At 30.1% G+C, this 22,097-nt stretch overlaps 1 protein-coding gene across 1 annotated transcript; it reads left to right on the top strand.

Annotated features, from left to right (window-relative positions):
• The first annotated feature begins 15,415 nt into the window (after positions 1 to 15,415).
• On the top strand, positions 15,416 to 21,678 carry LOC141678057 (ABC transporter C family member 3-like). Its single transcript, XM_074484249.1, has 10 exons — positions 15,416 to 15,533; positions 15,663 to 17,494; positions 17,595 to 17,681; positions 17,783 to 18,406; positions 19,023 to 19,187; positions 19,923 to 20,214; positions 20,307 to 20,827; positions 20,916 to 20,979; positions 21,085 to 21,324; positions 21,423 to 21,678. The coding sequence occupies exons 1-10, from the start codon at positions 15,524 to 15,526 to the stop codon at positions 21,536 to 21,538; spliced, it is 3,951 nt and encodes a 1,316-aa protein (XP_074340350.1). The 5' UTR covers positions 15,416 to 15,523; the 3' UTR covers positions 21,539 to 21,678.
• Positions 21,679 to 22,097: the final 419 nt, after the last annotated feature.

Below are 22,097 nucleotides of genomic sequence, written 5' to 3' on the forward strand. Positions count from 1 at the left end.
CGCAAAACAAGCGTTAGAGTCTAAGTTAGTTAAAGTATAGGTTTACAAGTGACTTTGGTTTAATTCCAACTTACTTGTTGTTTATAGGTTACCAGACTCGTCCCGAGCCTTTTATCACCCCAAGTCGCTCAGGCAAGTTTTCTACCCGTTATAACTGTTGTTGTGATGTATTTGTGTATATGCATGAACTTGCGTTAAATGCATATTTGTTATAGCAAATTCTTGCGATATATTGTAGCATGTTATATGGTATATATGCATGCCTGTTTCGTAGTCTTGCTATATATATCTGTTGGTTCAAGTTGATAATACCTATGCTAGAGGATAGCGGTAACTTGCATGTACCCTTATTATAAGGACCCAAAAGGTGAAAACATTTTCTAAAACCGGGAGTCGAGGATCCCGAGTAGATTTTCTATATATGTATATAAATATATAAATATATACTTATATATATATGGTTATAGTTTTCCAAACTATTAATCGAATAAGGTTTATTCGATAACTTTTATTTATTAATTGAATCCTATTTCGAATATTCATTCGAGGGCTTATGACTCAGTTTGTTTTATCATTTGAATATTACTTGAATATTCTTTTGAGGACTTATGACTCCTTTATTTTATTATCGAATATTATTTCGAATATTCATTTGGGGAGGTATGACTCCTTTATTTTATTATTGAATATTATTTCGAATATTTATTTGGGGAGGTATGACTCCTTTATTTTATTAATGAATATTATTTGAATATTCATTCGAGGGCTTATGACTCAGTTTATATTATTTAATGAATATTATTTGAATATTCATTTGAGGATCTATGACTCCGATTAATTGCTGAAATATATTCTTTATTTTATTAAAGAATAATGTGTCAATAATCAAACTTATTTTCGATTATTCAAATAAAGATAATACTTTCATATAAGTATATCTTTGATTATTTAATACTCGTTTCAAGTATAAGTTTTAATACTTCTACTTCAATTATTTTTATAAAGATAATTCTTTGTGGGAATATTATTTAAATAATAATATTCAAACATTTTCTAAATATACCGGGGACTGATTTACTTCATTAAATCAGTTTTACTCCAAACACTCTTTAAAGTATTTTCGAGTCTTTAAAATGATTTTTTTAAAAGTTAGAGCGGATCCCAAAAACTCATTTTTATATTTAAGATCTTCCTTTTTAAGGGGATTTAAATACTCGCTCAAAACCTGAGGGATCCGGCTCTGTGGTGTATTTTATATTCGCAACACGGTTGCAGTTTTGGTTAATGAATTGATTACTTACCCAAGGTTCGGGAAGTAAGTCCATCTATTGAGTCGGCATAAGCAACATGGGCTCAGTGGGCGTCCATGATAGTGTAAGTGGCTCAGTGGGAGTCCATCAAATGCATAAGTGGCTGAGTGGCAGTCCAGCATAAGGTCCTATTGAGACTAGGGTGATGACCAGTGGGGAATTCGTCCATCTACTAGTAGAAAAGGTTACTTATGGGTATCTTTGCCTGATCAGCAAGATACCTGGTTTATGCCAAAATTCTTTTCCTTCCAAATTTATTGGATATTACAACTCTGTTCATACTTTGCATGACAGAGGTTTTCAGGAAATGTATAAAGAAGATGTATATGTGGATATATATATATATATATATATATATATATATATATATATATATATATATATCAGAACTTAATGAAGTATATCATAACTTCATTTCCTTTAATAATATTTCAAAGATTGAATCTATTCAAGTCTTATCTTGTGGTCTCATCAGTGGGATGAACTTTTGAAACTAATTATAACTTGAACGGTGGTAGTTCAAGTAGTATTTGGGAAAGATATAAGTATATTGGGGTATCTTGTAACTTCATCTTTTAAACTTATATCTAATTAATAATTGTCTTATGAATGACAAAGATTTTCAGAAAAAGGTTGAGACAAGGTTAGATATATTAGATCACCTTGCAACGATATTTTTATACAGTTATACACTGGGACTTTGTGTATATTATGCATGGAAGAGGACTTCCAATATTTTGAAAAGTATATATGTATATATATACTGAATATTTTGCGACTTCATCGCATTAAGTTATCAACTTGGTTCATTTCTTTTGACCAAGACTTTCATGAGTATTATGAGTAGGCTCATATATTGTTAATCATTATACATATTATTTTGGTGGGCTTGCTGCTCACCCTTGCTTTCTTCTTTCATCACACAACATCAGATAGATAAGATGAACAGGACCAAGCTCCCAATTCGCGAGCGGATAGGAAGCGTTCCGCAGCTTCCTATAGGCATTGAAGTCACTGTAGCTGAGGTAGGGAACTACCAATAGACTAGGCTTCAACTTTTGATTTACCAGATTTATGTATATTTATGAATTGTAATAATGGCAAAGAAATGTAAATTTATTCAGAACCCTTTTAAGGTGTATTAGCAGATAATTATGGAATAAAATGACTTGTGGTTATTTTTGGATGTTCATCTCTGAGACTATAACGTGTGGTGTGTGTGTGTTTATTGTGGGGTCACAGTACAGAGTAGTTGAGTAATTATTAAGATTGGGTGTTATTAAGGGAAATGGAACTCGTGACAACCCAGATCCCCGACCCCGGATTTGGGGGTGTTACATATGCGCTTCTCAACAGGAAATGTGGTTGTACAAAAGAAGATGAAACTACTTGAAGATATGTTCAGTCTAGAGGAACATCTATTTGGAATCTGGAAAATGTTAAATTTATTCCAGAACTTTTCTGCTATTTACTTTGCATTACTGTTTACATCTTTTTCTTATTTGTTAGTTGAGTTATCCTCTAGGTATTTGTGTGTTATTGTCTAACAAACAAATAGGGGGAGATTGTAAGGCATATGTCATAGCCTATTTGTATATTCGAGGATTCAACTCAACTCAAATAAGAATGTAACAAGTAAATAGTGGATCTACCATCAAAGAGATCTCACAAAGTAACATCTGTCAGAGGATTCAAAAACAAGGTTCATCTACAGACTTGAGGAATTAATTCACTGGAAGAAGTTCAAGAAATTGATCAAGCCTCGGTGATATAAATCAAGATTGTGGATTTAATCAAGTGACAGAGATCTCGTCAGGGTATCAAAGAATTACAAGGATTTAATCTGAAGAAAATCAAAGTGTCAAAGTCAATACATGAAGAAACGTCACGGAAGTTAGTCACTCATGAACCAGACAGTACATTGAGTGTCAACATTGAAGTGATGGAATTGATTCATAAATTTCAGTGATTTTCAGAAGATATTCAGAAGAATGGTTGTTGTTCAAGATTAATATTAATTCTCTATTAATTGATTAAGTCATATAATTCAATTAAGAAAATAAATTATATCTGCAAAGATTAATTTATTTATTAATTGAATTAATTGATTAATTAATTCAGAATTAATATTAAGGATTTTCAGAATTTAAATTGGATTAAAATCTGTTTAAATTTAGCAAGACAATCTTTTGTACTAATATGACAATCAGTATGACAATCAATAGTCATACCGAAAGTCATGCCAGTTCATTTGATTGTCTTACCGAAAGTTCTACTGGAAGGAGGATTGTCTTGCCAGTTCATTTGATTGTCTTGTCGAAAGTCTTTCTAGTTCATTTGATTGTCTTGCTGAAAGTCTTTCTAGTTCAAATGAATTGTCTTGCCGAAAGTCTTTATGGTTCAATTGGATTGTTTTGTTTACTTAACAACAGAAGCAACCATTCAACACATAACATAACAGAAGTCAATATACAAGAACAAAAAGCAGCCGCCTACAAATATATCATCTCTTCATCTGCTTTATTCAAGATCACAATTTCTAGTATTTAAAGTTAAATCCAAACCACTAGAAATCTTTATCTTATTCTTTTGTAACTATCTAGCGGATCAAAATCCCTAGAACTTAATCTCAAATCACTTTTAGCATTTGATTCTTTTTATTGCAAAAATAGAAAAAGTTCATGTCGAATTTATTATAGATTTGTGATAATTAATTTGAGATTAATCCCTTGTAATCGATACAGTTGTTGTAACACCTTTCAAGTTTAATAATATTCTTATTTAACTTGAATTTTGTTTCATATTTTTATTCCGCATTTAATTCGATTATTCGGTACTGTTTGTATTCAACCCCTCCCTTCTACAAACATATTGGGACCTAACACTATTCTATTTGCTGCTTCTTGGTTTATATATATCACCAAGATTACAAAGCAATAAGACAAGATAATAAAACAAAAACTATCTAGTCTATTACAATGCTACTTCATTACTCTATTCCAGCATCTTTGAGTATCTTCATGATAGCATGGAAATGACAATACTTCTTTGTTCTCAAAAACCCAGTTGAATAGGCTACCACATTTCATTTGCATACACTCGACGCATGTGACTGTGCTGTCACTGTCAACTGATATTTGAATTCTTTATCCGTTGAGTACATGATCATCCGTCGACAGCTTTGTTGAACATCCGTCGACAGCTTTGTTGATCATCCGTCGACAGCTATATTGAACATCCGTTGATAGCTGTTTGATTATCCGTCGAAGCTCTGTTAATCATCCGTTGATAGCTATTTGGCACTTGACTTCATTTCATTTATGCAGAATTACAAGACATCATCTATGTACAATTAATCAACCTATTCTGCATATCTACTTAAGGTCAACATGACTTATATGCTACTACAGAATCTATACAAAGTTGTATGCAGAAATGTGCTACAGACTTATTGTTACATAAGCTACTCACTCGATGGATAATAAGTCATCATCCGTCGGGACTATATAGAGTTATCCGTCGGGACTATAATCCTTATCCGTCGAGTGCTACATTATCACTAAGTAAAATTTACCAAGGTGTTTTGTTCATGAAATCAGCAAGTACACAACATATACACAACAGAATTAGAAAAAACAAATAAGTTGCTACTAATATATTGGAAATAGAAAAAATAAATAAATTACAACTATATATAAATGAAGATTTTTCGAAGATGTTTGATATTTAAACAATTCCCTGCATATAAATAGTTAGGAAAGACCCGTAGTCATGGTCATGAGAGTTAAAAGGGTTGATAGATTCCCCATGTACAAATCTTTAAAACTGTTTATCATAATCCTCTTTTTTAATTTAATTTTGCAGGACGTCGGCTCTTGAATGTATATAAAGAAATTAAATACAATATTCTTTATTTGTAGGAGTTTGCATCTGTTTATTATTATATTTAAATATTTTTTGTCTAAATTATATTAATTTTTTATTTGTATTGTATTTGACGGGAGGAAGACTTTAATTAAATTTTATCTAAATTATAATAATTTTATTATTAGTATTGTATTTGACGGGAGAGCGGATCAAACTAATTTTTATCTAAATTATAATAATTTTTTTATTAGTATTGTGTTTGACGGAAGTCAGCACAAACTAAATCTTATCTAAATTATAATAATTTTTTTGTTAGCATTGTGTTTGACAGGAGGGTGGCTCAAACTAATTTTATTAAAATCATATTAAATTTTTATTAGTATTGTGTTTGAAGAGAGAGTGGCTCAAAACTAATTTTTATATGAATGATAATATTAGTTTATATTAGAATTTATCAAATTAGTCTTTTTATATTACAATAGGCGTTAGCCTAATAAAATATCATAATTAGTACGATTATTATCGACTTATGAAAATGTGATATAAATTGATATTATAAAGATAATTGTGTGCCTTTTTGTTTTGTTATGTCTATTATAACAAGTGTCGGCTTAATAAAGCGTGACACAAAATGGACAATAATTATGAATAATGTTTTTTTAGTTATAGTTCACGTTTTTCTTAAATAATCTTCATATGAAGTTTTTTAAAATTATTTTATTAGGGCCGCTGCGCTGCGCGCCTTTGTCGACTATACTTATATAAAGGAGAAGACAGGGGCGTTTAGGTGGGACATCTCAGATCGTCTCATTGTATTTTTCTAATTTTCTCAATTTTTTGAGTTAATAAATATCAAAAATTATAATTACCCTATATTCTTCTAAATATACTATATCACCGTTCGTAATATTCTCCTAAAATTTCTGCACAATCTTTAATTAAGATTTTTGAAATCAACTTACCATCGTAATATTCTCCTAGAACTTCTACTTTTCATATAAATCAACTTACCGTATTGATATTATCTTAAATTTCCTTTTAATATCAATTTTCATCTTTCTCCTTAAAACAAACTACTATATTTTATTTTTCTATATCAAAAACTACAGTTAACTTATATTCTTCTAAATATACTATCACTGTTCGTAATATTCTTTTAAAGTTTCTACAAAAACTTTCATTAAGATTTTTGAAATCGACCATCATAATATTTTCCTAAAATTTCTCGTTTCCATTTAAATCAACTTACCATCTTGATATTCTCTTTAAATTCTTTTTAAATATCCTTTCTCCTCTTACTCTTAAAATCAACTTACTATATTACATTTTTCTTTTTTTTTTCTTTTAATTGTTAGCCTATAAAATACTACAAAGACAAGTATTTACAAATAAGTTTTCTCAATATTTTTTAAAATCAGTATATCATGATATTATTATTCTATACTTATGTAAAGGAGAAGATAAGAGCGGTGTGGTGTCGGCTATCAAATTGTTTCAATCTATTTTTTGTAATTTTCTAAAAAATTTATATTATTAAATAGAAAAAATATTACATTAATTATTGACTAATACATAATATAATTTTATGATAATTTGTGAGTAATGAGAGAGCGACTCACTAAGAAAAAATGTTTAAAGAGAAAATGATTTTTCAAATTTTCAAATTTATTGTATTTATTTATTATTCATAATTTTCAAATGATCAAGATTAGATTTGGAAAATAAAAATAAAAATGAAAAATCGGCTTATTAAAGATCAGCCTCGCACGGGTTAGTATAGGGAAATAATAGATTTGTAATTTGAAGTTCGAGTTCGGCTGTGCAAAAAAATTTACTATTTTGCCCCCATATTTTGATAAACATGACACCTAGACATTATAATATTTTTGGTATCTCCAGTTGAAAAAATCATTGAGACTTGATATGAAAATCATTATTTTTCATGGTAAGAGTGCACTCTCAATTTTACATTCCCGACACATTATAAATTTAAGAATGTTCGTCGTTATACTAGTTCTTTTAACATGAACCATGATATGAAACAACACACAAATGTCGTAAAAGTACACAAAAAATAATGATTGTTTTATAAATAAAGCTAGCTCGTGCCTTGCACGGGGAATAATGTTAGTTTCAATAAAATATTAACAATATTTTATTTTTATAATTTTTTATTATAAAACTAAAACATTTATTATATAAACAATAAGGGGGAGTTTGGTACGAGGTATTCAACAAAGGGAAAGAGAAATAATTGGGCTCATTCCCTTTGTTGATGTTTGTTTAGTAAAAACAATCATTCCCTTTCCCCTTTTTTAGTTGTAGGTTTACCCCATATTCCTCAAACTCCATTCTCCACCTCCCACTAGGTATTTGAACACCCTTTGCCACTTTTCTTTTCTTATTTCAATTATAATTTAAATCTTGAACCAAAAAATACATCAGTATGTAAAATTAATTTTAAAAATTAAAAATGATTTATCATTTAGTTTTTATAAATTAAAAATAATTTTGATATAAATTTATATGTTAATTTATTAAAAAAGTTAATTGTGCTATTAAATAATTAAATTTGTTTGTTTATTATAATGTTAATATATTATACTGTTATAATATAAATATATTTGACTATATCGAGATTGCATAATATTAAAAAATCAAAAATAAATTAACAATAATGTAAATTTTAAAAACTAACATTTTCACATGCATACATACGTTGAATTTCAAAAACTAGTATTTTTATTAAAATCAACTTTAATATTAACAATAATGTAAATTTTACATTATTGTATATTATGATTGCAAGTCATTCTGATTTCAGTTATGCATTTTTATCCTTTTAAATTGAGTAAGTTAATTGTAAGTTAGTAGTTAACTCAGTAATAATATAGAGCAGTACATATAGTTTATTTAAATAAAATTCAAGATTTTGGTCAACTCTGTATTCAACATATATGTCAATTTTTTGCTTTTTATTTGTAAACATACTAACGACATTCTAGAGATTAAGTTTAATCGTTTCGTTTTAAACGTACACTTACTGCCCTGTTTATATTCATTCATTAAATATAAAATAACGGGTAAGAAAAATATAATATAATAATAGTTGAGAGGATATTCACTCCTAAAAGTGAGGAAGCATTCGAAGCTCCTAATGTTATAGGGGGACATGGAGCTTGTTGGAGAGAAATTTTATCTCCATTTCTTCAAAATTTGACTCAAGAGCCTATATACGGATATTGTTAGAGTTGCTCTACAAACATTATAATTGCATGATGCATAAAAAAACTCTAGAAAATGACCCGTGCCTCGCACGGGTTATTATCCTAGTTTATAATAAAACTACAAAAACTAAATAAACAGGAGGCACATAAATAATATATACCAACATTTTATATACTCAAAAATTAAAGTAATAAAAACGAACTTGATAAAAAGAGAGGATGTAGCTTATCTAATAAAAAAATTAAAATTAACTCAAGAAGTGATGTAGCATAATGGTAATAATATAAAATGTTTGAGTAGAAGATCTGGTGTTCGATTCTTAGGAGATACGGTGTTATATTTATTTTTAACATAAACTATATGAAGATGGCATTTTTATAATTTTTCAATATAAAAAGGGCAAAATTGTAATTTGACAACCATTAAAATGGCTCAATTTGCCCTTGTCCTCATATAATATATAGAAGGAGATAATAAATAGATAAAATGTGTGTATATATATATATTTATTTATTTATATATTATCTCGAATAAACTTGCATCTATATACAAATAATTTTTTAATACAATAAATAATTATTTTAACTTTTTACAGGATTTTCGTACCTCTTTTTATTTTCATACATACTATTGCAGGGGTATTAGATAACTTAAGTGTTGAGGGCTTAATTTTTATCGTAGAGTTCAATTTTAACTTTCCTCGATAAAAAAAATTAAAATTATATTATTATAACTAAAATATTTGAAGTTTATTTGCAGGGCTGTGCATCGAGTTATTTCGGGGTCGGGAAATACTATCTCTCTGCTGATCTCCGAACACACCTTGAATCCTAAACGAGAATTTTTTTCATTACCGATTCCCTTCGGAACGGGGATTCCCACGGGGATGCGGGGATATTAAAAATAATAATTTTATATTTTTAGTATATTTTTTAAATAAAAAACAATCTACTAATTCGTAATATATAAAAACATTGATAATATATTATAATCTTAATATCAAATCATATTGAAATTGATTTATAATGCAAATCAATGACAAATTAAAAATATGTATTAAATTACAATGTAAAAAAATTGATCAATAAAAGTACTAATTATTTTAAAATTATTATATTTTTTAAATACTATTTTTATAAAAAAATTATTTAATATATATATATATATATATAAAAATGAATATGAGGTGAGTGAAACTTATATGAGGTGGTGGCATTTTTTAAATTTTATAATAAAACTACAAAAACTAAATAAAAAGGAGGCACGTAGATTATATAAATCAACATTTTATTTACTCAAAAATTTCATTAATAAAAAAAGAAATTGATAAAAAAGAGAGGATGTGGCTTATCGAATAAAACATTTAAATAAACTCAAGAAGTTATGTAGCATAATGGTAGTGATATGATAGTGATATGAAATTTTTGAGTAGAAAGTTTGGGGTTCGATAATTATTTTTAACAAAAATTGCGTGAGAAATGACATTTTTAAAATTTTCAAACATAAAAGGCAAAATTGTAATTTTACTGCCATTAAAATGTCTCAATTTTCCCGTAGTCCTTTTTTAATATATCGGAGGAGATACAATTATAAAGAAACTAAAAAAACAGAGTTTCATAAATAATATAATGCAACATTTTATTTATTCAAAAGTTAAAATAATAGAAAAAATTATGTTAGAAAGAGATGATGTGGTTTATCTAATAAGATTTGTAATTATGACTCAATGTGTTATGCAGCATAGTGGCAGTGACATCTAATTTGACAACCAATTGTAAGAGGTTCGAATCTTGGTGTATCCACAATTTCTTCTTAATTTAAGCTTAAATTATACTCCCTTCGTCCCCCTCAATTCTTAATATTGGGGGATGGGGGCTCGGCACGTAATTTAATGCTCTTATTAAATGTAGTTGCATAATTATTTTTTCTTCTAAATAAAAATATAATGTTTAAACTTTTATACAAAAAAAGAAAATTTTAAAAATAAATTATGGAAATATACTTTATAGTTGCCTTAAAATGCGTGTCAGGCATGTGAAAAAAACTGTAAAGAATTGAGAGAGACGGAGGTAGTATAAGAGTGCCATTTGTGTAATTTTTGAAAATAAAATGGTAAACTCGTAACTTTACCGTCATTAAAATGGCTCAATTTGCCCTTGGTTGTCCTTTAATATATAGAAACATTCCTAGAAAATGGCATATGCCTACCAACGGGTTATTATAATTAAGCTATGATATGTCTACTATACTATAATAAGCGAAACATGGTTTTGTTTTGTCGGTTGGTTAACATTTTCCAAAAAGAGATGCTAACACCATCTATAAAGCACAATTTTATATTTTAATAAGTAATTAAAAAATTAATCCCGATCTTATAGAAAAAAACCTAAACAAATATGTTATAATTTCGTGTCCAACATTAATACAAACACTTCACTTTTCGAGTTCACCGTAATCACAATTCTGATGGTGCAAAACATCTCCATGCTTATTTAAAGAAATCAGAATAAAGTATGTTAATAGTTGTATTTAAAATTTATTTATATTATACTTTACTAACGGAAATTAGTCACCATAAAGTTGGATTCTAGTTATCTGCGTATTTTATTGGTTAAATTGATTGGTTAACACCTTTCAGAAAATGTGTTAAAACCTTGCAAAAAGAAATATTAAAAAATATTTACAAATTCTGAAAATAACACAAATTTATGTTAATAATCTTATATAAGAGTATGTTAATAGTCTTTCACCCTAATTTTCATTTTCAATGACTCATCTTTAAGAAACTTTGTAGGTTCCTCTCCTATTACCAAACATGCAAAGCCCCCTCCTGGTTGCGGGTTTATACGCACATGTTGTAACGTTTATACAATTAGGAAATTATTCCAATACTTATAATTAAAACACAATCTAACACCTATTTATGATTAAGGGACAAGGATGATTACAAGTTGGGTTTGAATTGAATGTTGTAAAATCTAAATTTAAATTCAAATATGTACGGACTTTTCAAATCTGATCGGATCGGATCGGATATCCAATATTACAAATAACATAATCAAATTTTTTAAAATTGACACATATAAACACTATTAATTACATTATATAATTAATAAAACTAAAATATTCAAATTATTGTAGTCAAACACATTATATTTTATGTGTCACATATGGTAAGTTAATAGCATAATAATAAGTACATAGATGATAGAACCCTATTTGAAAAGAGAAATGGTTTTCTATTTTTAACTATTCAAAAGTTTGAAACTGTCAATAGCAAAAGAGAAAAATGCCCCTAAGTACGTATTTAGGAAAGTTGTATGAGTATATAGTGTATTTTATTGACAAAATTAACAAACTTTTAATTTAGTCTTATAATTACTGCTGTATCCCTCGTGTATTCACGTTAAAAAGTTTTTGTACTTACCTCATTTATGTGAGTACGTATTTAGGGGTCGTTTGGTTCGACTCATTCTGGTATCAGGTATGAGTTTCGTTCATTTCAAACCCATACTTAGTTGTACTTATTTTTATTTAATATAAATTAGTAATATTTTATTTTATTTGTTTTAAAGTTATGAATTAACATTAAAATTTTAACTTTTTAATCACATTTTTTTTATTTGTAAGTTGTATAACTAACTTAAATTCGACATATGCAATATATAAAAGTTTGATTTAATCACTGAATCAAAAATATCTAAATCAAACAGATTTCATTCCAGTACCGAAACAAACACATTATATCAGGAACGATTCCTCAACCCAATACCAGCCTAACCCGATTCCTTATTCCAAACCCATACCGTCTTCTGAACCAAACGACCCCTTAGTAGTATTAAGCTTGCAGCAAAAAATATATACATGATTACATCGATCTATTATCTATTATCTTTGTAATACTGCAACATCAAGTTTTTGGGGAAACATTAGTGTTTTACCCATGTATTTTAATAAATATCAAAAATAGTTGTTGTTAATAGGAATCGAACCTATGTCATCTATTTGCAAATTAAACACATCAATACCGCAACATCAAGTTTTTGGGGAAACATTTTATTCGAAATTACTGTTTTGCCCATGTATTTTAATAAATATAAAAAATAGTTGTTGTTAATAGGAATCGAACATATGTCATCTATTTGCAAATTAAACACATCAACCACTTGAGATATAGACACTTTTGGTTAAACTTTTATAACATTAAGTATTGAGTTAGAACTTATTTATTTACACGAGGTGTCTTGTCTTACATTAAATTTAATATTTATTTTAATATTTATATAAAATCTGTTATGGAATCGAACTTATTCCAACTATTTGCAAATTATACAAGTATGTCATTTACTGCGTCCAAATATATCAAGTGAGTCACTGGTTACAAAACTGACTCAAATGAGTCACTCATTTAAAAATTTATATCAAAAATATCACTCTATCGTTAGTCGAAATTCTTAAAAATATTATATATTGAGTTTCCCACATTTTTTGTGAATGATATTACATCCAAATGAAAGGTTACGAGTTCTACTATTTTAGATTATATTGTTAGATTTTTAAAATTTTATCAACTATTTATTTTTAATTTTTTGATTGTATTATTTGATTTAAATAAAAATAAATTTTAAATAAATTTAAAAAAAATTAAAAATATTATCTAAAATACTAGAACTCAGAATCTTTCATTTGGATGTAATATCATTCATAAAAATGTGCCAAACTCAATATATAATATTTTTAAGAATTTCGACTAACGATACAGTGATATTTTTGATACAAATTTTCAAATGAGTGATTCATTTGAGTCAGTTTTGTAACCAGTGACTCACTTGATACATTTGGACGCAGTAAGTGACCTACTTGATATTTAACCCCTTTTATAACATTAAGTATTGAGTTAGAACTTATTTATTTACACGAGGTGTCTTGTCTTACATTAAATTTAATATTTATTTTAATATTTATATAAAATCTGTTATGGAATCGAACTTATGCCAACTATTTGCAAATTATACACATCAACCACTTGAGTTAGAGATATTTTTGGTTAAACTTTTATAACATTAAGTATTGAGTTAGAACTTATTTATTTACACGAGGTGTCTTACCTTAAATTAAATTTTATATTTATTTTAATATTTATATAAAACATAATGATTTGAGACTTGATTGAATAACTTATTTCGATATGCTAACTTTACACTTATAACAAACATATGACTTCAACCAATTGAGCTACAAGCTCATTTGGTTAAATTTTGATAAAATCAAGTATTGAGTTACATACTTCTTTATTTATTTTGGGTGACTAAACCTATATAATTCAATATTTATATAGAATAAAACTATTCTAAGACTTGGGTAATTAACTGATTACAATATAATAACTTTACACTCATGTGCAACAACAAGATTATAATTTTTTTTTAATTTATACATTCAATAAATAACTTCTTGTTGATAATATATTATCATATTAACCTGTTAATAATATCTTACCGTATAATAATAATTTATTAATTATCGAAAATCGGGTAATTAACTCAAATCGAGATACTAACTGTATACTCGTGTAACAGCTAAGAGTATAATCAATCCGAGTCGGGTCGAAAACTGTCAGACTCGTACTCGATTAAAAATGTTCAGGTCGAGCACGAACTCGAGTTCAACCGAACTTTAAATTTCAAACTTGAAATTCAGGTCGCAAAAAGTTCGATAGGTTCAAATATTTTAGGGAAAACATATAATTCAAAATTAATATTTTGCCCCCTTATTTGAATAAATATAAAAAAATATTATTAGCTTGTAGAATTGAACCTATGACACCTATATCCAAACATGTGACTTCAATCGATTGAGTTAGAGGCTCATTCGATTATATTTTGATAACATCAAGTACCGAGTTATATATTTGTTTCTTTATATTGGATGACTAAACCTATATAATCTAATATTGACATATAATAAAATTATTCTGAGACATGAGTAATTAGCTCACTACAATATACTAACTTTATACTCATGTGCAACCACGTGATTTTAATTATTATTTTTGTTTATAAAAAATTTACAAATATTAAATAAATAACTTGTTGATATTATGTTCACATATTAACTTATTGATAATATTGAGACTTGGGTAATTGACTCACTTCGAAATACCAACTTTACAACAACTAAGGGTATAATCAAGCCGAGTCGAGTCGAAAGCTTTCAGACTTGAACTCGATTAAAAATATTCAGGTTCGAGCACAAGCTCGGTTTCACCCGAATCTTAAATCAAGCATAAAACTTGGGTCGTAAATAGTCCGGTAACCTCAAGTTCGGCTCGAAAACTTGAATCAATTTCACCAAATATTGACAAAAACTCGAAAAATATGATAGATTATGCTCGAATTCGATTCTAATAAATATATAAAATATTTATAAAATATTAAATATTTAGATAAAAATATATTTCTATTAAAAAATAATATCGGCTCGATAAGACTTGTGAAACTTATGTGCCGAGTAATTTGAAGTTCGAGTTCGGCCGTGCAAAAAAATTTACTATTTTGTCCCCATATTTTGATAAACATGACACCTAGACATTATAATATTTTTGGTATCTCCAGTTAAAAAAATCATTGAGACTTGATATGAAAATCATTATTTTTAATGGTAAGAGTGCACTATAAATTTTACATTCGCGACACAATATAAATTTAAGAATGTTCGTCGTTACAGTATTCCTTCTAACATGAACCACACAATATGATATGAAACAACACGCAAATGTCGTAAAAGTACACAAAAAATAGCGATTGTTTTATAAATAAAGCTAGCCCGTGCCTTGCACGGGTAATAATGCTAATTTTAATAAAATATTAACAATATTTTATTTTTTTTATTTTTTATTAAAAAACTAAAACATTTATTATATAAACAATAATATCAAATATGTTAAACGTGGCACGGGTTTTATAGGGAAATAATAGATTTGTAATTTGATTATATTTTTTAGGTTAAAGGAAGGATTCGCATGACACTCAGAACAGAAGCAGAGTGCTAAAACCCTGCGTGACCAGCTTTCAATTTCTTTCACAGCCTCTCAAGCCCGGCGTGAAATCGTCATTATAATGGAAATAGGTATCACTCCTTACTTGTCTATACAGAAAAAAATCAAAGTTGAATTGATTCGCTTTATCATATTCAGTTTTAATTTTATGTGATTTTCGTATAGAAAAATTTATGTTTATCTTTTGTTATGTTGTGTAGAATTCTTGAATGAAGATGTCCCAGAAGAACCTCTGTTGGATGAATTTAAGAATATAGACAAGGCCAGAAGAGGGTGTGATTCTGTGACTCCTTACGAATATGCAGGTCTTTTTAGTACTATGTTTTTCTCTTGGTTATCTCCTTTACTTAAATTAGGAGTTGACAAAACAACCTTAGAGCTTGATGATATCCCTCAACTAGGCCCTTCTAATACCGTTTTTCGCACGTATCCGTTGTTTCGTACTAAGTTTCTTCAGTCATCATCGTCATATGTTGATATTTATGATAATGTTGGAATTTTTACTACTGAATTTGGGCTTGCTAAGACATATTTCTTGTCGGCATGGAAGGAAATTATTTGGACAGCTCTATGGTCGGTTATTTCCACACTAGCTAGTTATGTTGCTCCTTATCTTATTGATACCTTTGTTCAGTGCCTTAATGGCAGACAAGTTTTTCAAAATCAGGGTTACGTTCTTGCTTTGACCTTTTCCTCCACAACTTTTCTGGCCGTTTTCATAAAGAGACATATTAACTTTAAGATGCAACAAATTGGAATCAGGCTTCGAGGAGCGACAACTGTAATGCTCTACAATAAGAGTATGACCCTTCCCTCTTGGTCATTGCAATTGCAAGGCGACAAGGGTAGTGGTGGCAGTGGAGGAGGAGAACTTGTCAATGCTGTGGCTGTTGATGTAGAGAAAATCCAAAGTTTCATCGTTAACATGCATGATACATGGTTAATCCTTTTACAAATCGGTTTAGCTTTGCTAATTTTATACAAGAAATTAGGGCTGCTTGCTTCAGTTGGTGCCTTCGTTGTAACATTAATTTTTATGGTAGCAAACTCTCGATTTATGATGTGGCAGGAGAATTTTCAAAAAAAACTAATGGAATCTAAGGATAGTAGAATGAAGGTGACTATGGAGACTTTAAGGAATATGAGAGTTCTTAGGTTTCAGGGATGGGAGCTGAGTTTCATGTCTAAGATTCTTCAACTTAGAAAAGTGGAGATGCAATGGTTGAAGAAATATCTATATAGTTCAGTACTGATAGATTTTTTTTATGGGATAGGTCCGACTTTTGTGGCCTTGTTCACTTTTGGTTCTTGTATATATATGGGAATCCTTCTAGAAATGGGGCAAATTTTGTCTGCACTTGCTACCTTTCGGATTCTTCAAGCGGCAATCTTCCTCCTTCCGGATACATTATCCTTGCTAGTCCAAGCCAAGGTTTCCCTTGGGAGAATCGCTTCTTTTCTTTCCCTTGATGAGCTTCAAGATAATGGTTTAAAGAAGCTGCCATTGGGTAGTTCTGATACCGCAGTTGAGATTGTTGATGGAAACTTCACTTGGGATAATAGTTTTTCAACTACTACTACAGCAGCATTAAAAGACATAAACTTCAAAGTTTCTCATGGTATGAAGGTCGGCATATGTGGTACAATTGGTTCAGGTAAGTCGAGCTTACTTTCTTGCATTTTGGGTGAAATGCCTAGGATCTCAGGAGGAGTTAAGATTTGTGGGACAAAGGCTTATGTTGCTCAGTCTCCATGGATACAGAGTGGTACGTTTCAGGAGAACATACTGTTTGGGATGGACCTGGACCAACAAAAATATGATCAAGTACTTGATGCATGTTGTCTTAAGAAGGACTTGGAGATCCTTTCTTTTGGTGATCAAACTTTTATTGGTGAGAAAGGCATCAACTTAAGTGGCGGACAGAAGCAAAGAATACAAATCGCTCGCGCTCTTTACCATGATGTGGATATTTATCTACTTGATGATCCTTTTAGTGCTGTGGACGCTCATACTGGTTCTCATTTATTCAAGGTAACTTTTTAGATCATTGTCTTGTATTACATGCAAAAAAAAATGGAAAGATTGTTGCATTTCTCATTTGGAATTACTATTTTCTGGTTTTGGATAACAGGAAGTTCTTCTTGGTCTTTTAAGAGAGAAAACTGTTATTTATGTTACTCATCAAGTTGAGTTCTTAAACGCCGCTGATCTAATTGTGGTGAGTTCAGTAGTAACTTTCTTTTTTATTTTATTTAACTTTGGGATCATCTAGGTCCCTAACTATCTGATATCTTATGATTCTCTTGAATTTTTTGTAAGGTCATGAAAAATGGAAGAATTGCACAAGTTGGGAAGTTTGATGACATTCTCGTTCCAGGTTCTGATTTTTTACAACTTATAGGTGCAAAAAACGCAGCTCTGTCATCAGCATGTGATTTGAACAGGGCAGCACCTATTTCTACAGACAATACAAAGAGTATTATAAGTAATGGAAATGTAAATGGGAAAGTAGATGATGAGGGGGGAGCTGCTGGTTTAGCAACTGCAGCACAGCTAGTAAAAGAAGAAGACAAAGAGAGTGGTAGAGTCGGGCTTTTTGTCTACTGGAAATACATCACAACTGCATATGGAGGAGCTCTGGTGATTCTTGTGATTCTGGCCTCAGTCATTTTAAATATTCTTCAGATAGGAAGCAATTACTGGTTGGCATGGGCTACACCGTCGTCAAAGGATGTAAAGCCTGTTATTAGTGGATCTACACTAATGACTGTCTATGCATCCTTGGGATTTGGCATATGTTTCTGCACCCTTGTTGTACACTCTCTTGTTGTAGCCACAGGCTATGAAACTGCTACTATACTCTTTCAAAAAATGCTTCAGACCATTTTCCGTGCTCCTATGTCCTTTTTTGATGCTACACCTGCTGGAAGAATTCTCAACCGAGTAAGTGATCACTCCCTCTACTATTTAGTTTCCTGTCCGCGACTTGCTGATTATAAGTCACATTCTATAAAATTGGACTTGAGTACTCGTATTAGATGTGGGTATGATGCAGGATAAAGAAAACAATAATAAAGATAGTCTTTGGGTGAATGAACCGCATAAAATCCAGTACCCCAAGGGTTTCCCGACCTCAAAATGAAGAAAAGAGACCCAACAGTATTAAAAAGAATTCTAATAATGAAGGCTAATATGATATGTGGGGATTACATCAATATATTAAGAATAGAATACCTAAATAGATTAAGGCCTGTTAACACTTGGGCTTATTAAAAAAACTATATTATATAAACTACTAGCCCCACATATAAAACTATAAACAACTAATTTTAGTTCACTCCAAACTATATAGATTTAAACTAATTAATAAAATATGAAAGACTTCGCAGTTCCTCATTAGCATATGTGTCCAAGTGTCAGACTTAAATATTTTATGATAGTTTTCTAATGTTTGTTCTAGATGAGGTGAAATGAAGAGTTCTTTGGGTAATGCATATCACAGTAGTCTACCTGTCTCTGCCTATTTTACTGACTAGTTTGATCCATTTCTCACATATAGTGTTCTACTGATCTAAGTGCTGTGGAGACTCGGATCCCGACCCTACTTGAGGGAATTATATCCATCACTATCGAACTTGTGGGAATAATTGCTCTGATGTCTACAGTTGCTTGGGAAGTTTTGGTCATATTCATTCCCTTGATTTTCTCCTCCATCTTGTACCAGGTAATACTTTTAACTTTTAAGGATGTGATCCTATATAAATGTGTAAATACACATTGAAGGATAATTTGGCTACTGCAGTTTCACTAGACCTTTCTGAGCAGATCACCTCTTAAATAGAACAAACAAACAGACAATTATTTAGTTATGAGATTCAATTAGCAGAATACAAAAAACGATCGATGTATATGTTAACTGGTGGGTAATTGAAGGGTCGCTTAATAGGGTTGTATATGTGATTGGGCAAGTTATATGTATCACAAATTTCAATTTCATAACTGATAGCTGCAAGAGTTTTCTATGTAAGAGTTGATACTACAGTCACAATGGCTTTTCAGTGAGGATAAATGGTGTTATTTTTTTATTATTTTGTTACAAAAGAGGCGAAAGCGTTGGATACATTCTGCTGGAGTATCATCATACATTCTTGTCCATCTAATTGTTTGGAATTTTTAAGGTGGCTTTCTCGTGTCACTGTTGCGTCGCGAATATATCCACATGTGAAATCTAGGAATATAGTTATGACTGCATGAGGAATGATGTATGCAATGTATGGCGGCAAGTGATTCCTGTGCTAAGATTTAGATAACCTCTATTTGTTGATTTTGATGTTTAAGCTCTTCATTCTTTGTGTTATATATGGAATATTGTATCAAATTAGGTGATTAACCCTCAATCCTATAATTTCAAGATCGGTGTCTAGCTAACACTAAATAGTCAATCATCCATCGTATGCAGCAATATTATATGCCTGCATCAAGAGAACTATCGCGATTGAGTCGAGTATGCGAAGCTCCGGTTATTCAATATATTTCGGAAACTATATCGGGAATAACAACTATTAGGAGTTTTGATCAAGAGTCGAGATTTAAGTCAACATATATGACAATAGTGGATGCATATTCTCGCCCCGAGTTCCAAGTTGCTGCTGCAATGAAATGGCTGTTGTTGCGGTTGGATGCATTCTCTTCTATTACATTTTGCTTCCTTTTAGTCCTCTCGATGTACTTCAGAAAAAGCATAGATCCTGGTAGGTATTTTGTACTGTTTTTTTTTCTTTCTATTGTGTGTTTCCCTTTGTAGCGGTAATTATAAAATTACATCTTTCCTTCTCATGTGCAGCAATTGCAGGGTTAGCTGTTACATATGGACTCACCTTAAATATTAATCTATGTGGATTAATATGGTTTTTATGCCATTGGGAAACCAAAATGATATCAGTGGAGAGAATTCTTCAATACATGACCATTCCTAGTGAAGCTCCTCTCGTCATACTAGAAAACAGGCCAGATAGTTCTTGGCCATCAAGAGGAGAAATCGATATTCATAATTTGCAGGTTCAGTATGCTCTGCATTTGCCCCTTATACTACATGGTGTGACATGCACTTTTCCGGCAGGGATGAAAACCGGTATTGTTGGAAGAACGGGAAGTGGGAAATCAACTCTTATACAAGCACTTTTCCGGGTAGTTGAACCTACAACTGGTTGTATTGTCATTGATGGCATTAATATCTCATCTCTTGGACTCCAAGATTTGAGGTCAAGACTCAGTATTATTCCTCAGGAACCAACCATGTTTCAGGGAACCATACGAAGCAATTTAGACCCACTTGAGCAGTACACGGATGCACAAATATGGGATGTGAGTGTATGCTGTCTTTTTTTCGTGTATGATAGAATGTTAACCCATGCATGTTAATTAACTTAAATGTCTTACGATTTACTTGTAGACTTTAGATAAGTGTCAACTTGGAGACGAAGTCAGGAAGATGGAAAGAAAGTTAGATTCTAATGGTTTGTCGATATTTCTTTTTATACACACTTTTGCCTTGATTTATGTACACAGTTTATTTTATACCATACATTGATGCAAATGCCTGTTTTATTAAAACAATGCAGTTCATCAGAACGGGGAGAACTGGAGCATGGGTCAGAGACAACTAATTTGTCTCGGGCGAGTGCTACTCAAGAAAAGTAAGGTGTTGATTCTTGATGAAGCAACCGCTTCAGTTGACACAAACACTGATAATCTTATTCAACAAACTCTTAAGTATTACTTTTCGGATTGTACCCTCATCACCATTGCACATCGTATCACTTCCATTCTTGACAGCGATATGGTGTTGCTTCTTAGTCATGGTATGATCAATTACTCTTGTTTCTTCATACTATACTTTTAAGTTACGTATTGAAGCTTAATCTTCCGATGCCTATAGTACTCTCTAATTTTTTCGCAGGCCTCGTAGAGGAATATGATGCTCCTTCAAGGTTATTGCAAAATAAGTCTTCTTCGTTCTCAGAGCTTGTAGCAGAATATACTTCGAGATCCTGTAATTCAAATGCAGAGGACTAATCAACTCAGAAAAAGAAGTATTTTATACTACGGTTGTAATATATATTACTAGGATTTATACCGGCTTCGCTTGGTGTCGTCTGATAAAAAATTTAATACTTGTTTAAAGAAAATTTATTATTATAAAACATATTCTATAAGTATTCACAATTTTTAATTTAAATGAGGAAAGCTCCTTTCTTATAATTTTTGTTTCCAATTGTTGTGTTCTGTCTATCGTTGAAATTATTGAACGTTAATGTGGAACTTAACATTTAAACAATAAAAATAATGTATTTTAAGGAGTTGCGTACTTGCGTATTTTTTATATTGTGTATCATCTATTTTTATAGGATTATAATTATACAACTCTCAATATAAAATATTCTTTTTTTTAATCAAAATCAAGATTTCAAATTTTATTTTTCAATGTTATTCCGTGTTGCCATCGGCGACTTATCTACCTTTTAATCTAAAAAAGGACTTAATTTCTAATAATTGTCATTATAATGATCTAATGTTATTAAGAAGGTTTCTCGATATTAGTTTCAACCACACCTTTTAATTTAACAATATATAG

Source organism: Apium graveolens, chromosome 8, assembly GCF_009905375.1.
Source record: "Apium graveolens cultivar Ventura chromosome 8, ASM990537v1, whole genome shotgun sequence".
In the NCBI taxonomy this organism is placed as follows: domain Eukaryota; kingdom Viridiplantae; phylum Streptophyta; class Magnoliopsida; order Apiales; family Apiaceae; genus Apium; species Apium graveolens.